Source organism: Primulina eburnea, chromosome 18, assembly GCF_022965805.1.
Source record: "Primulina eburnea isolate SZY01 chromosome 18, ASM2296580v1, whole genome shotgun sequence".
Lineage (NCBI taxonomy): Eukaryota > Viridiplantae > Streptophyta > Magnoliopsida > Lamiales > Gesneriaceae > Primulina > Primulina eburnea.
The window spans coordinates 4846703-4862976 of record NC_133118.1 but is presented as its reverse complement, the minus strand read 5'-3'; the positions used below and the strand labels follow the sequence as shown (position 1 = coordinate 4862976).

Here is a 16274-nt window from a genome sequence, read left to right as displayed (position 1 = left end):
GACAAATGTTTTGGAAGTGGAACTTTTTGACGTTTGGGGTATAGACTTCATGGGACCTTTTCCTCCTTCTTTTGGTAATTCTTACATTCTATTAGCTGTTGATTATGTGTCGAAATGGGTGGAAGCAATCGCCACCAATACTAATGACTCTCATGTTGTAGTGAAATTTGTGCATAAAAACATCTTCACCAGGTTTGGAACGCCGAGAGCCATCATAAGTGACGAAGGTACGCATTTTTGCAATAGAATTTTCAACTCACTTTTGGCTAAATACAATGTGAAGCACAAAGTGGCACTAGCATATCATCCTCAGTCGAATGGACAAGCTGAAGTATCCAACCGGGAAATTAAGCAAATACTGGAAAAGACTGTCAACACCAACCGGAGGGATTGGGCTATGAAGTTGGATGATGCGTTATGGGCTTATCGGACCGCATTCAAGACGCCTATTGGGATGTCTCCCTATAGGCTAGTATTTGGGAAAGCATGCCACTTGCCACTAGAACTGGAGCACCGAGCATTTTGGGCAGTTAAAAAGTTGAACTTCGACCTGAAAGCTTCTGGCGATGTCAGAAAACTGCAGTTAAGTGAGATGGATGAATTCCGAAATGACGCTTATGAAAATGCCAAGATCTACAAGGATCAAACTAAGAAGTGGCATGAAAAAATCATTGTCCGAAGGGAGCTCAAACCAGGACAACAAGTACTACTATTCAACTCTCGTCTGAAATTGTTTCCTGGTAAACTGAAATCACGTTGGTCAGGGCCATTTGTAGTGGAAACAGTATATCCTCATGGGGCTATCGAGTTGAAGTACAGTGATGGACGAACTTTCAAGGTCAATGGACAGCGGGTTAAGGCATACTATGGAACTGAAGTGAGGAATATTGACAGAAGTACAGAAGTCCGCGCGCACTCCATCAACCATAAAGTACAGAAGTCCACGCGCCCCAGTGCGAGTTCTCGCGTGACAGCGCGCAAATCATTAACGAAGGAAACCCGAGGCGCGCGCGCGGCCGTGCCATATCTCGCGCGATAGCGCGCTCTCAATTATTTGGAGAAGCCAGAAGCCAGCACGCGGCCACACCACTTCTCGCACGACCGCGCGCGACGCGTCCCTACCCCCCATTTAAAACCCTATCTCCCATTTTATACAAACACAACTTCTCCTCCCCTCAAAACAGCCGCCTCCCTCAAATCTTCTCCACACAAACTCTCCTCTCAACTATTCCTCTCCTCCACAACTTCCATCCAACTCCTTCTCACACAAACAACCTTCACACAACTCATCTCCTACAACCACCTACAAGCCACAACCACCACCACTCCTCCACTCAACAGCAGCCGCCTCCGTCTCCGCTCGGGCACGCCGCCGCCGTCACCGCCCCTCGACGCCGCCACTAGCTACCGCCGAGCGTCATCTCCGGTTAATTATCTACACTCAAGGGTACCGTTTCTTATACATTATTATTGTTTGGGATAATTTTCAGATTTCAAGCAATTGTTGGTGGGTTTGTGCTCTATATTTGTTAATTATTGGTGTGGACAAGAAGTGAAAATTATGCCGCCTAGAAAAAGATCAAAGGATGGGGCTTCCTCGTCTCGTTCCTACGATCCTCACAAATTTTGGAACGAGGAAGCCTCTAAGGTGTATGAGAGCACTATGTCTCGATGTTTAATCAAGGAAAGATGGATAGATATGAGCGACCTTGATTGCGATATAATCGAGGAAGTTGTGCGAAGGGGATGGGTAGATATAACACAGTCTCCGCCAAACGCCGTGATATCCGTGGTCCGTGAATTTTATGCGAATTTGAGAATCAAACATGAGGAATACGGAGTTTTGGTGCGAGGGCAACTCGTCTATTTTGATTCGGCCATCATTAATGCAATCTACAATCTGCCGGATTTTGAAAATGACGGGTACATTGAGTTGATCACTGGGGATGTGAACTACGATGAGATTATCAGGACCTTATGCATCGAGGGTGCAGAGTGGCGCTTGAATCAGGGCTCCCCGGTCACTCTGAAGAAGTCTGACTTACTCCGTGATCCACGCAGTTGGGCATCGTTTATTCTCTCACGGATCATGCCATTTTTGAATTATGCTTGTTTCGAACAGAATTATGCGTTTTGGTTTGTTTTGATTGTCTTTTCAGGAATGGAGAAAATAGCGACACGAAGTCAAGTGGACCAAGAAAACGACATACTGCGCAACCGAGAGCACACCAACAGACAGTGGTGCGCGCGCGATCGCGCCATTGCATGAAACCAAGATGATCGACAGAAGTGGGCGCGCGGTCGCGCCACATCACGCGCCGCCGCGCGCGCAAAAATGAGTCACCCGAGCAGAACATCGCGCGCCATCGTGCCAACTCTCGCGCACCCGCGCGCACCCATACAAGTGAATGACCAGACGCCTACGCGCTAGTTCTCGCGCTACCGCGCGCACACATGCACGGCCAGACACAGCAGCTCGCGCGCCACCGCTCCATTTCCACCGCCACCGCGTGCGCGCCGCGTCTCAGAATAATATAGAAGGTGCGAGTAGGTCAATCTGAGAGGACACGCCGTTTTGGACGAAAATACAGAGGGAAGTCTCGGAGCGAAGGCGAGACGGAGGCAAGACATGCGAAGATCGATTGCAAAGACGAAGAGCGACGAATCTGGGGACATAGACGACACTTCGGATTTGTTATCTGTATTTTGCATTTCTATTTTCTCATATGTCAATGTCTAAAACTTTGAATATGCGTCGTTTTTATTTCGATTTCGTGATGAACTAATCTCTCATTCTAGAGAATGATGTAGCTTAGTGGACACGATGATTTGACGTGGTTATTTATTAGATTGAATTCTATTTCATGTTTACTTGTGTTTCTCTGTGTTTATTGCACTGCAATTTACTGGCCATAAATTGTTTGTTGTTTGATTAATTCTACAACTCGGGAGAGGGACTAGGATTATAGATCATTAGAACACATCGTTAAATGTTTATAGCGTTCGGAAGGCGTATAAATTTAGCGAGGCTTAGTAAGAACATTGTTCGTATTATCTATGAAACTTAGATTCTAATTAGGAATAATTGAATCGAAGTTGATAGATACAGTATTCGTCACTTGGGAAAGAAGGAATAAAATAATCTAAGTGTTCTTGGCCATTAAATAATTGGAATTCAGGAATATAAATTCAACTGTGAATATTTATCGTGGAAATTTTGTGAAATCATTTCTCTAGATATTTTCTCTCATTATTATTTCTCAATTCGGTGATTTAATTAATTCATTGTTTTCAATTAATTCGATCAAACAAACTAACCTTTTATTTGATTCTTCTAAATAAGGTTGAGACTATTTTAATTACGAGCACTGATATATATTTTTATACAGACTCCTCGTGGGATCGATATTTGTACTCTAACCAGTACTAAAACTTGACACCGTACACTTGCGGTAGTGAAAACACTCAACATTCTGTCCAACATGGTCCTGTTCATCCGCTCCGCCACTCCATTCTGTTGAGGTGTGTAAGCCGTCGTGAATTGTCTTTTGATGCCCTCATGTTGACAAAATGCATCAAACTCGTCACTGGTATATTCTCCTCCATTGTCAGTCCTCAGACACTTGATTTTATTTTCAGAATCAAGTTCAACCCGCGCTTTGAATTCTTTGAAGACTTGGAAAACATATGATTTCTTCTTGATTGGATACACCCAACATCTCCTAGAGAAATCATCAATGAACGAGACAAAGTATCTCGCTCCTCCTAGAGATACAACTGGTGCTTGCCAAACATCCGAATGAACCAGCTGCAATATACTTTTGCTCCTGGCAGTAGAAGTGCCAAACTTTAATCTGTGTTGTTTACTGGTAACACAGTTCTCACAAAAGGGTAGTGACACTTTTGTAAGTCCCGACAACAGCTTCCGTTCTGAAAGAATTTTCAACCCTCGTTCTGACATATGCCCGAGCTTTTTATGCCATAACACTGTTAATTATTCTCCTGAACTATTTAATGCAACAGCTAGTTCTGCCTCTTTGTGTGTTTCTCCCAAAAGAACATACAGATTTGCAGCAACTTTTTCCGCCTTCATAACCACAAGCGCGCACTTGACAATTTTCATCATCCCGTTCTCGATCCGAGTTTTGCACCTGATGTCATCCAATTGCCACAGGACAAAAGATTTTTCGCCAGTCCTTTAACATGTTGTACCTCCTTTATAGTGCGAATGGTGCCATCAAACATTTTAATTTTGATAGTACCGACCCCAGCGATTTCCAAGACATGATCATTTCCCATGAATACAGATCCTCCTGAGACTGGTTCATAATGATCAAACCATTCTCTTCGAGATGTCATGTGCCACGTCGCTCCTGAATCCATAATCCATCTGTCACAAAATTTGTGTCTGCCTTCTGCAACAGTTGCTACCTCGCTGAATAATATTTCACCACTGCCTGAAGTACTGGCCACATTTCCTTGAGAACTTTTATCAATACTCGTACACTCTTTCTTGAAGTGCCCTTTATCGCCACATTTAAAGCAGTAAATATTTTTCTTCTTACTTCTTGGCTTTGATCTACCTCGTCTTTGGCTCCCACTGGAGTCACGGTCCATGAATCTTCCTCTTATCATCGGCAAAGCCTCTGTCTACTTTCCTTATTCTTGCGCCGGCTTTCTTCTCCAAGAACCGCAGTTAAGACATCGTCGAATCTTAGAAAGCCCATAAGAATATTGTTGGAAATGTTGATGATAAGTTGATCATATGAATCTGGTAGACTTTGAAGTAGAAGCTCTGCACGTACATTTTCCCCTATTTTGTGCCCCATGGAAGTGAGTTGGGCAAATAGAATATTTAGTGTGTTGATATGGTCGGTCATCGATGAGGATTCCGCCATCCGAAGAGTATAAAGCCTTCTCTTTAGGAAAATCATGTTGTGTAATGACTTGACCTCGTACATCTTTGTCAGAGTATCCCAGATAACTTTGGTTGTTTTAATCTCAGAGATACTTGACAAAACTTCGTCAGCTATAGCCAAGTGTAAATTGGCAACAATATTATCATTCATCTCGTTCCAATTTCCATCATCTGTAATCTCCACCGGTCTATCTCCAATAGCCGCCAAGCAATTATCCTTTCTTAAAACTGCTTGTATCTTTATTTTCCACAGCATAAAATTTCTTCCATTGAACTTTGTTATCTCGTACCTTCCCGCCATTATGTCTACAACAATTTTATAGACTGGACAAAATAATCCCGCCTTAAATAAAAAATCTCGAAAAATCTTTTCTGATGTGGAAGATCAGTCTAGGCTGCAACCACAGAGCATACTCAGAATTTTAAGAAATTTTAAACAAGGCTCTGATACCACTTGTTGGTCCCACGTGCGGAATTTGAGATAGTAAAACCCGAAAATAAAGAATAAACTGGACACCGAAATTTACGTGGAAAACTCCTAAAAATTATTAAGGTAAAAACCACGGACAAGATGAAAAGAATTTCCACTATAATATTTTGTGATGTACAACTCACTCACTGTGTTTCCAAAGAGAATACACACTCTCTTAATACAGGAGAACAAAACACCTCACAAATATTATAGAACTAAGCACTAAAATGTTTATAAGATGAGGAAAAAAACTCGAAGAAGGGATGATTTCAGAATGAAGGGATGAGCTCTATTTATAGAGCTTCCTGTCAGTGTGAAACTGCGTTTGAAACCGTTTCAAATTTTGCTGTCAGCCTTATTGAATGCTATGCAAATGTCCACCACGTTTTTTTATTTTATTTGACTGCTCCCTTCATTTATTGCATGTCTGCCACATACATTTGCCAACAATTGAGACATGTTCCATTGCCCTTTCACATATTTTTTAAAACTAATTTCTGGACTTTGATATTATTGTTTGATATATAAAATAAATATTTATATTGTGAGATAGTCTCATAGATCTGTATCCATGAGACGGGTCGACTCGATTCATATCTATAGTGAAAAGTAATACTTTTGACATAAAACAAATATTTTTTCATGAGTCTAGGGTCGAGTCAGAGATCTGCGTCGAAAAATTGATTCGTGAGGTGATCTCATTTGATAATACTTAATTGTAATAGGATCCAACCACCTTTCCCTATATTGTAGGTACAGGACCGGTGTTCAAGAAGTCCAACACATTTCATTCTAGAAACAGACTACTCAAGATTAGAGGTGTTAATCGATCGGTTCGGTTCTGTTTTTGGTTTTTTATTTCGGTTTTTCGGTTTTAGAAATATATAATCCGATATCCGAACTATTTTTCTTCGGTTCGATTCGGTTTTCTACCAAAACGGCTCGGTTAATTCGGTTTTGGTATAATTATTTAAATTAATAATATAGATATATTGTAAAATATAATATGTTAAATTTATATATATTTTCTTAGTAAAATATTTAAATATAAGGTCTAAATTAATTAAACAAACAACATTCAGCTAAAAAATTGTTCAAAATGGTTTTTCATTCACTAAATATCACATCAAAATATATAATATAAATAAAAATATAAAAAAATTAATAATTTAATGAAATTTCGGTGTTTTCGGTTTTGACATATATAATCCAAAACCGAACCAAATAAACTTCGGTTTTAACATTTATATCCGAATTACAAAATTCGGCTTTCGGTTCGGTTGGGTTCGGTGTTCGGTTTTTTCGGTTTGGATTTTTGGTTTTTTCGGTTTTATTCGAAGTTTGAACACCCCTACTCAAGACTGGATCATATAGTGCTCATCCGGATTATTTGTTCTGCCATGTTCAAAATGGATTATTTAAGTATCAAATCGGAATTTGAAATGATTTGAAATTTGGATATACTTAGAAAATTCAAAGATATAGAAGTTTCATGATTTGAGTTTTGATAAATTTGATCGTTTGACTGGTCCAAACGGAAATATCCACGTTGAAAATGTTAAATATTTTATATTATATTATTTTATTAATATAATATAATATAATATAATATAAAAAAGAAAGAAAATGGAGGCCACCGCAACAAAAGACATTTGAACAAAGAGGTGAGGCAGAGAGGAGAGAAAAGAAATAATACAATTTCGAATTTTTTTTCGATCTTGTGATTTATTGGTTTATCTAATCGACAAACCGATTTTAGTTATGCAATCATTGGCACGAGATCTTCGATTTGAGGTATAATTTTATATTTTTGGTGATGTTTGAAATTTGTCGATTTCTAAAATAAATCCGATAAATTGTTAAATTATACAGAAATTGAAGATTGTTGAATAGTGTATGATTTTAACGAAGAAGATAAGATTATAGTGGTGTTATTTTGAATTATTCTCAATTTATTATAATTAGATATTTTAATAGTTGGATTGAAATTGGGGAGTTGTTTGTCAGCCGTTATTAATTTTGATTATATATTCGGAGTCTACAGAGTATAGGTTGTGTGTTGATATGAAATGTTGTAGTTTAGCGGGTGTTTTTATATAGCCTATTAATTGAAGTTAATTCATTATGGTGTATTTGATGTTGGTATTGATAACTATATACACCAGAATATTGATTGTTGAACGATGAAGATGTATAGACGAGTTTTATATTTTGTTGAAATAATTGTTGTTTGGCTATTTGATGTTATATATTGATGTTATTATAATTGTGTTGATACGGTGAAAATGATCTGATAATTGCTGTTGAATTATTTAGATACATCACAAGCATCGGGATCAAAGAAATAGCCAGATTTTATATATACTCGATTATCAGGTACGTGTTGACATACAAGCATATGTCGTTATTGTTTAATATTGATAAATACTATTGTGTTGAACGATGGTAAATCACCGGGAATGAGTGATTTGATATTATATCTGTTGTTTATTATTGTTGATGTTGTTGGCTGTCGTTTATTGGGAGACGTATCGATGATGTTGTTTGTCATAGTAGTAGGGGAGCAACGTATCGATCGACGATATTGCTGTCGTCGGAGTAGGGGTGCGACATATCATTGATGTTGTTTGATCGACGATATTGCTATCGTCGAAGTAGGGGTACGACGTATCGTTGATGTTGATATTGTTGTTGCAGTAGTATATGAGTGATATTGTTGATATTGTTGGTGGTTTGATTTTATAGAAACAGCAAAAGGAGTATTTTTTTTTATGATTTCAGATATATTATATGTTGTTAATATAACTGTTATGTATTTCGATGAAGTGAGTTGTGTATGCTCACCTTTTGGGGGTTGTTTCTGTTGATATGTTACAGGACTATGCCGTGAGACATGATAGAGGTGAAGGACTAGGTGTGTCTAGTCAAACAGTCTTGTAGTTGATAGTGGATAGAGACAATATAGCTCATTGTCTTGTTTGAGTTATATGTGTATATTTATTATAGTGTTTTCTGCTACACTGATGTAGATAGTGTGATGATTGCACTATTTTGTCGTATATGTATTATATTATTACGTCGTTGCATATGACTTCACATATTGTATGATTACGTGACGAGATTTGGGGCACCGCAAACTAGTTCCTCGATGTGATAAAAATTGAGGTGGTTCCGAACTGGGCCATCATTACCAGTAGAGAGGCGGGAGCTGACCCCTCGGTTTCAAGGTGCTCACTGACCCGCTAGGGACATCAGCTCGAGGATCATACTGATCCACCTCACGGAAGATCTCCTCGGAAGGTCGAATTGGAGGATATATTGGGGGGTGTCATAAGTTTAAAACATACCCAAGGAGGGAAAGGTCGGAAGTTGGAAGCTAGGAAGGGATGGAAAATCTTAAGGTCGGAGCCGACGTGAAAATGATGGAAATGTAAAGTATGAATACAGAGGGGTCACCAGTATTTATAGGAGACCAAAATGAGATCGGACCGTTGATTTCAAATTGATTGAACTGTCAAGATCGTCTCGAAATACATAAAAATAACCGTTAGGGTAATAAATGAGAGAGAAGTTTCAAATTCAAGGCAGAGACAAACAATGCTAAGAGCTCTGTCTCACACCTCAGCACCACCCCCGGGACTCCGAGAGCTAGGACCACAGCGAGCTTCTAGTCTCACATGTCAGCTCAATTAAGGGAAGGAGTCGTGATACACTAGGAGATAGGTTCGGCCCACTCTCGGTAGCTCGAGAGAATTCATGCCCAATATCTAGATAGTTCCAGGAGATCATCTTAATGGCTAGGGTTCACCAGAATGTCACCTCATTCACCCGGATCCAGCTTAGGCACTATTAACCTAGATTCTTTGGGAGGTCATCTGGGAGCTCACCACAGCCCACCTCCCTGCTTTCATAATCTCGTCGATCAGCAAAGTGTGGCCAACCTCCCAGCAAAGTCTTGGCTGATCTCCCAGCATATATTATTGCAACAATTGAGAAAGTCTCAGCTGTCCTCTCGAGCCGAGCTCCCATGGGAAGCTTGAACTCATTCAGTACGCGTCATACGAGCTCATGTCTCAATGAGCTCCCACTCCGATATATCAATATGTAATCCGCAGAAATAAAGCTTGCAGGGGTTTAAGCTGACCTTATCTAAGATTCTGAGAATTTAGAGTCCAACAGACGAAGAACTCTACAAACATAAGAGCTTTAGTCATCAAAGAACTCTATTCACACATGGACTCTTCTCTTATAAATAACAGGTTCCGGTTGTTCATTCATATATTCATTCATTATGAACACATAAAATACTCTCTCAATTTTCCTATTTTTTGACTTGAGTATCGGAAGAACTTTGTCGAAACAACCTTCAGCCCCTTTCTAACATTCCTGTTTGTGCTTCCAGATTCGAAAGTTCAACCCGAGCTTCCAAATTAGATCCAACCTCCCCATAGGCCTCACAATTTTCACGAAAATCAATATTTCCATTGTATATTACTTTTCAAAGTAGTAATTAAAGTGGAAAATTTTATGCTATGTTATATTTATATAGAAATATAAAAAATAGAATATTAGAATAATGAATTACAATCGAAAACTGTTGAAAAGCTCAACCCACAAATAACAAACTGCATTGACTTAAGAAGAACGGACAAATAAGCATTCTATAGTTACTCCCTGTTAATCACCAATATGATTTCACTAACTATGAAATCCGTTAAATGAACTCGTGACCTTGATGTACAAACTCGAATTCGCTATTCAAGAATGTCACAAATGCCTCTACAAAAGAATGTAAAATTAAAAATATTCGTCCATTCGACTTTAGTGAGGAAACCTAAAAAAAGGGGAAAAGAAGTCGGAAAATCCAATGATCTGATTATAGAACATTGGCACGAAACAATACTTATCTGTATACATTGTAAAACGATCACTAATAGTAGCGAGGAGAGGACGATGAAGGCTCTATGATATACACTATAGCACCAAGGCAACACTCAGAGTTAGCAGGGAGGGCCAAGTTAGTAGTTTTCAGAAATTACACAAATTTCAAATTTTTTTCAGGAAGGAAGTGATGCCCCTTGCTCAGGGTCGCCAAATGGTTTTTTGGGCACAAAGGATACCTTCTTTGTTTTGTGCAAACGTCATCCGGATATCCCAGTGCAAGCTTCTAAGAATATCTTCGAGCGGATTGAGTATTTCTACCCTGTCCCTTATGATCACCCAACCACTCGGCCTTAACAGTCGATCCATCTCAACAATGATTGTTAATGTTTGCTTGCATCTGATAATGACAGCGAAAGGTAAAGCATAAAAAATATTTTACAAACTCAGGTAAGAGAGCTTCTTATTGAATAATATGACATGTAAATGACACAAAAAGAAATAAGAGAAAAATCCTTCGGGTTTCAAAAACTTCAGAATCAAACACAAAAAGTGTTAAAAGAGATGAGGCAAACTATTTTGAATTCAAAAATTTAATGATCATGGGACTTATACAAAGACAAGAGCCAGATTCAAGCATGATAAATGATATTTTGCATAGATGATAATCAGAATTCAAGTGAACTGCTGAATGAAGTTCGAAATTTTTGTCGCACCTGTTATTCTTAAGCCTTGAGAAGAGATGATCAGCATGCAGTAGGTCATAAGATCTTGGGTAAGAACCAAAAGATTCACACCAGTCATGGTAAACACCAATAAGGCCTCGCTCGAAAATAATTGGAAGTGTATTGGGTGCATGAACAGGAACAACATTCATAACCCAAATCTTCTCGTCTGAAAGCGCAGCAGCAAATCTGTTATTGAAAGTGAAAATTAAAAGTTTGAGATAGAATTTGGACGACCAATTGTATGGGGGTGGATTGACATTAGATTAAGCACTTTGTGCACCTCGTTGATCAGTTAAAACTCGGCTCAAGTCAGTTTTAAATGAGCTCAAGTAGCTCGACTATTGGATTGAATTAAGCTCGAGCACCCTTCGAACTATTTGAACTCCAGATATAATACTTATTTTGTAACTTTATAAATTTATTATTTCACCCTTATTTTGTTCATTAAGTACTGTTCTTAAAATAAAATTAACCATGGCATTGTCCAACACTGAGCCCCGGATCGATAGATACACTGAAAATTGAGCTCTAGCTCGAGGAAACTGAAAAGTATCAAATGAAGCTCCAACTCGAAATTCACCACCATACAGAGTTTGAAAGTGAGTTCGAGTGGTGAGTTTCTTCTTAGCCTAGTATGCCTAGGAGGCTATTGGAGCTCGATTCGTGAAATACAAGCAGAGATACATCTAACAGCCTATTTTGCTTACCCTCCACTTATTGCTTTCATGTCCATTACATTGCGGATGACCGACCAGTCGATGCCCATTCCTGTAAGATACGAATTGTTCACAATAGCTTTCCAGTGCTCACTGTCAGCAATCAATTTCTCTCGATCGTTCATCCATTCGGGAAATACATTAAGCCTGTTCGGCCATTCTGCAGGCCATTCTGTCCCACGTTGTTCGATTCCTTCAGGGATAGTGTGCAAGCAAGTTTTCAATGGAACATACCTGTATCAAGTACAATTCATGCTCTCACATAAATAAAATCAGATTAGGAAAATAACAACATTATATGAATATTTTACAAATCAAACCTGAGATCCTGAACGTGATACAAGTCTAATAGGTTGACCCGACTATGGTTCTCTACTAACCGTTAACAGAAACCAGAAAAGAAGACTTGTAGTTTAGTTCCAGTTTCTAGAAACAGATTCACTCTTAAAAATAAGAAACTTGAATCGGAACTGCGTATCCGTCTTATGTTTTAAGGTCCCGAATATACCTACCAACTTAATTTAGATAAGTTTAAACTACTTGAATTATATCATTTAAATTCTTGCTGAATTCTTTTATTTCTTTTTTGAAATGAAATCAAAATATTTGTCATATTTTATATTGTAATTTTTTAATCATTAAATTTTGGTGAGTGTGATGATCTTCAAAATGCGCCGTTAAATTTTGTTCTTAACAGCTAAATAGTGAACAATTAAATTCCAATTTGAATCTTTCAAGTCAAAAAATTTGGGAGAAATTTACAGAAAAATTAGAAATAGAGGGAAGGGCGAGGCCCCTGCCTGCCCGGCTCCGCCATTGATCAGTGCATTAGATCGTCTCCATCACTCCCACCAAGTGCCACGGATTGTAAACTTATTTTTCTCAATTTAGCATAAATGTATCTTACTTGAATGCAGAGAAAATTTAGATGTCTGACAAGTGATCTAAGAAAAGCCATATATATGTAATAATTGATCTCGTGTGATTTACCAGGTAGCATCAGGGTTCTCATTTTCCTTGCATAGAGCTGGAACTTTTTTCCTCCTCAGTTCATATATGTCATTTGTTTCCGGTTTTTGATATATCTTGACACCTATGTCACTGACCTCGTCGGATTTATCAGCCAGGATATTCCAACAGATCGAGGATGTCAATGTGGACAAAGCTGGTAGAGGAGAAATTCGGAGGAATTTTACATCCTTGCATGGCGAGACACATGATAAACACAAGCTTGTAGAGATTACAAAATAGCGCGAAATCATGTGTTTTTGGTATTTGGGACTAAAATTTCATCGACATATCATGCAAAAGAAATCACAATAAACTAATCAATTTCAAGAACAAGGAAAGCACAGCAACAAGGATTTGAGACATTCTCATCATGGGATTCAATGCAAATAAACTGTGGCATGCATTACAATGTGCCATAATAAGCTGAGCATGATAAAACAAAGTAGAAAGAACCTGTCGCCTATTTTCGATTAAGAAGCGACTGGATCATGTAACACTACAAAACAAGAAATACAAGTGCATGGATATTTTTTCCATTCAGGATGGAGATATTGTTATGATCTAGCAAATTATGCAAGTAAAAATGAGAACCAGAAATGTAATATTGCATTGAGTTAATAAAGAAAAATCCCACAGTATTAAATCTCTCTTACAATCCCTCTTCCTAGCAGAATGCTAGTAACTCACTCAACAAGAATAATAACAGAATATGATTCCCTCTACCCAACCCCTCTCATTTCTTATATCCTCCCTCATGTGTTCCTTCCCCCTTTTCCCTGCCTACAATACACATTTACAATCTTGGGCCGGGGCCTTTCATTCACATTAGCAATGGGTCATAGTGATTCAGAGCTAATTGGGCCCATTGGTTCTGGATTCATAACAGATATTTTCAGCATGAAGCACTGACCTAACAATGCAAACAACAGCAGAAAACAAAATTGCACTTGTGAATGGGAAGAGTGAGCAAACCTTCTTCAGCTTCAATAGTGCTGTGTTTAGTAGACAAAATAAAATACCCTCCCGGCCTCAAAATCCGATTAATTTCTAGGATAAGCTTACCTCCTGAAATTTAAATGAGGTTTATACTGTCCTGAATTTAGATATTAATAAACGAAGAAAGATGACTATCGAAAAAATTGAGGATGATGGCACAAACCATTTGAATGCCATGAAATACTGCAATCACCACAATGAATTGTATCAAAGACTCCACTGGGAAAAGGAAGTCTCCGAGATGCAAAAGGACTGATTAACGCAGGGAAACCACGTTCAAGGGCAACTTGAGTCAGGTCCACCAGGTCATCTTTCAACCCGAGTGTAAGTGTCAAAACATCCTTCTCAAGTAGAGAAGCTGCTAAGCTTGAATCCTGACAGCCTATATCTAACGCTATTCGTATGTTTTTTCCCCACTCAATGTCAGGTACCATCTATAAAGTCCACAAAATCCAACTGAACTTCAAATATGCAAAGATGCCGTTATAGAAAGAATTGCAACCAAATCATCAAATATAACAAATTTGAGGTGGCAATTAGCCAAAAATAACAATATGGTTAACATTAGTTTTATTAAGGTCATATCTACTTTACTCTCAAGAATCTATACATTTACGTCTTCGATAGTTTTGACCATTTCAATTTTTAGCCACCTATAAGTCTATACATAGAGAGACACAATACAGACACACTTCAGAGCAGTGCAGACCAAAATGAACAGATTACCTCTTCTATTGATTCTAGGTAATGCTGAATTCCACCTTTGAAAACAGATTGATTCAACGGAAAAGTAAGATATTCTCCAGCTTCCACCACCCAATCTTTGGACTTAATATATGATGCTAATTTCGGATGTGCCACATTTTTATATAATATCTGCAAGCAACACAGATTAGCTACATTCCATATATGTCCTATACCATGTATGAACAATATATACCTTCATTTTGCTTTCCGGCCAGTGCTCGGGCTCACCGTAACCGTCACGGGGAAGCGGAACGAGACACATAACAGCTGATCTAGGACAACTCCTCTCATGATGCCGATAACTCTGTATTTTTCCCGTACCACTTTCAATGTCGATGCAAGGAATGTAGTTATACTTGCTTCTAGTGTTGCATAATTTCCATGTATATCTTGCTTTAGGATCAAATAGAGGACCCAAATTCTTATTCTTCTTCTTCTTCACTGAACTTTCAATTTCTTCATCTAGATTTTCTTGATCCAAGTTTTCTGCATTAACCAAATCAGGATCCCCTTCCACCTTCTCGGTTTCAGTGCCATCACTCTCCAACTCTTCACCTTCTTTATCATTTCCTCCATCTTCCTCCTCCTCTTTTGCCACCTCTTTCGCCTCAGATCCATCATTTTCTTCATTTTTCTCCTCGCCAGATCCTTTCGACGGCTTCAAATTCCCATCATCTATTCTCTCCACACCCGCAGATTCCACCTTCTCCGGCCTCTCCTCAGGCTTCAAGACCACAGACCCATTAACATTTTTCTTGTCTTTATCATCCAATCCAGACTTAAATCTCTGCTCGTCACTTTCTTGACTTTTTTTCGGTCCAGAATTGATCTGTGAATTACCCACCTTCCCACGAGATACAGACACTGGCTCAACAATATCATCAAAGCTCTCCCTTCGAGAAGTAACAGAGAAATTTGAAAAAGCAGACCATACGAACACAAAACACATACCCAAGATTACAACTACTGACAACTTCACGCAGAACCCATATGACTGGTACGAGCGTTTAACCTGGCGACCGAATCTTGCAATAGCCATCGCAATTCTATCCCCAAACCCAGAAATTTCCTTCCAAAAATACAAACTTCTGGATCAGATTCAGCTAAAACAAGTTAATAACCATCGAGACAAAGCATTAACTTGGCTGTAGAGTACTTGGGATGGTAATAATTAGCAGACAATGTAGTTCTAACTGCATAAAGTAAATACGAAGAAAGATCCAAGAAAATTTGTTCCGATTCATTAAATTAACTAAATGCTAAACTAAATCACTCTCAAACAAATGAAAAAATCCCAAGTCGGGATACCGTAAAACACTCTGTTTTCGTTGGTTGGTTTTTACGAACTTTTTGAGAATCTCAGCTCATATTATTGTAGTAAAAAATTCAAAGAATCACGGATTTGGTTTTGGTCCGATCATTACACTGATCATGGTAAACAGCGAAGACATTTGAAGCTCGAATTAAAAATAATAATTCTCTTCTTTTAATAAAAGAAAAATTCTCTTCTTTTAATAAAAGAAAAATTCTCTTCTTTTAATAAAAGAAAAATTCTATTCTAAAAAGTTTTTGGTCATAAAAATATAATCTTTTTGAAATATAATAAGTATTACTACCACCTACTTGAATATATAACTCGTTAGTTCTTGAAAATATTTGGCTGTTGCCAGAAGAATTCGCACACGAAATGGAAAAAATATATTAAATTTCTTGATTCGTCCTTGTAAATTGATGCGAGTCGCGTGAAATGAATGAGCCGGGTCGAGTGCTCCACCGGATCTCTTATCACGATGTTTGGAAAAATA

General features: G+C 38.3%; 1 protein-coding gene across 1 annotated transcript; it reads right to left on the bottom strand.

The window, feature by feature from the left end:
- Positions 1-10182: 10182 nt before the first annotated feature.
- LOC140819029 (probable methyltransferase PMT28) lies at positions 10183-15921 on the bottom strand. The gene is made up of 8 exons (XM_073179034.1): positions 14663-15921; positions 14449-14598; positions 13886-14156; positions 13699-13791; positions 12706-12880; positions 11707-11949; positions 10988-11185; positions 10183-10671 (listed from the first exon to the last, which is right to left on the bottom strand). The coding sequence occupies exons 1-8, from the start codon at positions 15506-15508 to the stop codon at positions 10473-10475; spliced, it is 2175 nt and encodes a 724-aa protein (XP_073035135.1). The 5' UTR covers positions 15509-15921; the 3' UTR covers positions 10183-10472.
- Between the last annotated feature and the right edge of the window lie 353 nt (positions 15922-16274).

Bases quoted from the DNA above. Each gene is read 5' to 3' on its own strand.
- LOC140819029 (XM_073179034.1), bottom strand. From the start codon at position 15,508: ATGGCTATTGCAAGATTCGGTCGCCAGGTTAAACGCTCGTACCAGTCA. The intron at 14,157-14,448 runs GTAATCTGTTCA...TGGACTTTATAG, and splicing joins ACCTAGAATCAATAGAAGAG to ATGGTACCTGACATTGAGTG. The intron at 12,881-13,698 runs GTTTGCTCACTC...CTCCTCTACCAG, and splicing joins CACTATTGAAGCTGAAGAAG to CTTTGTCCACATTGACATCC.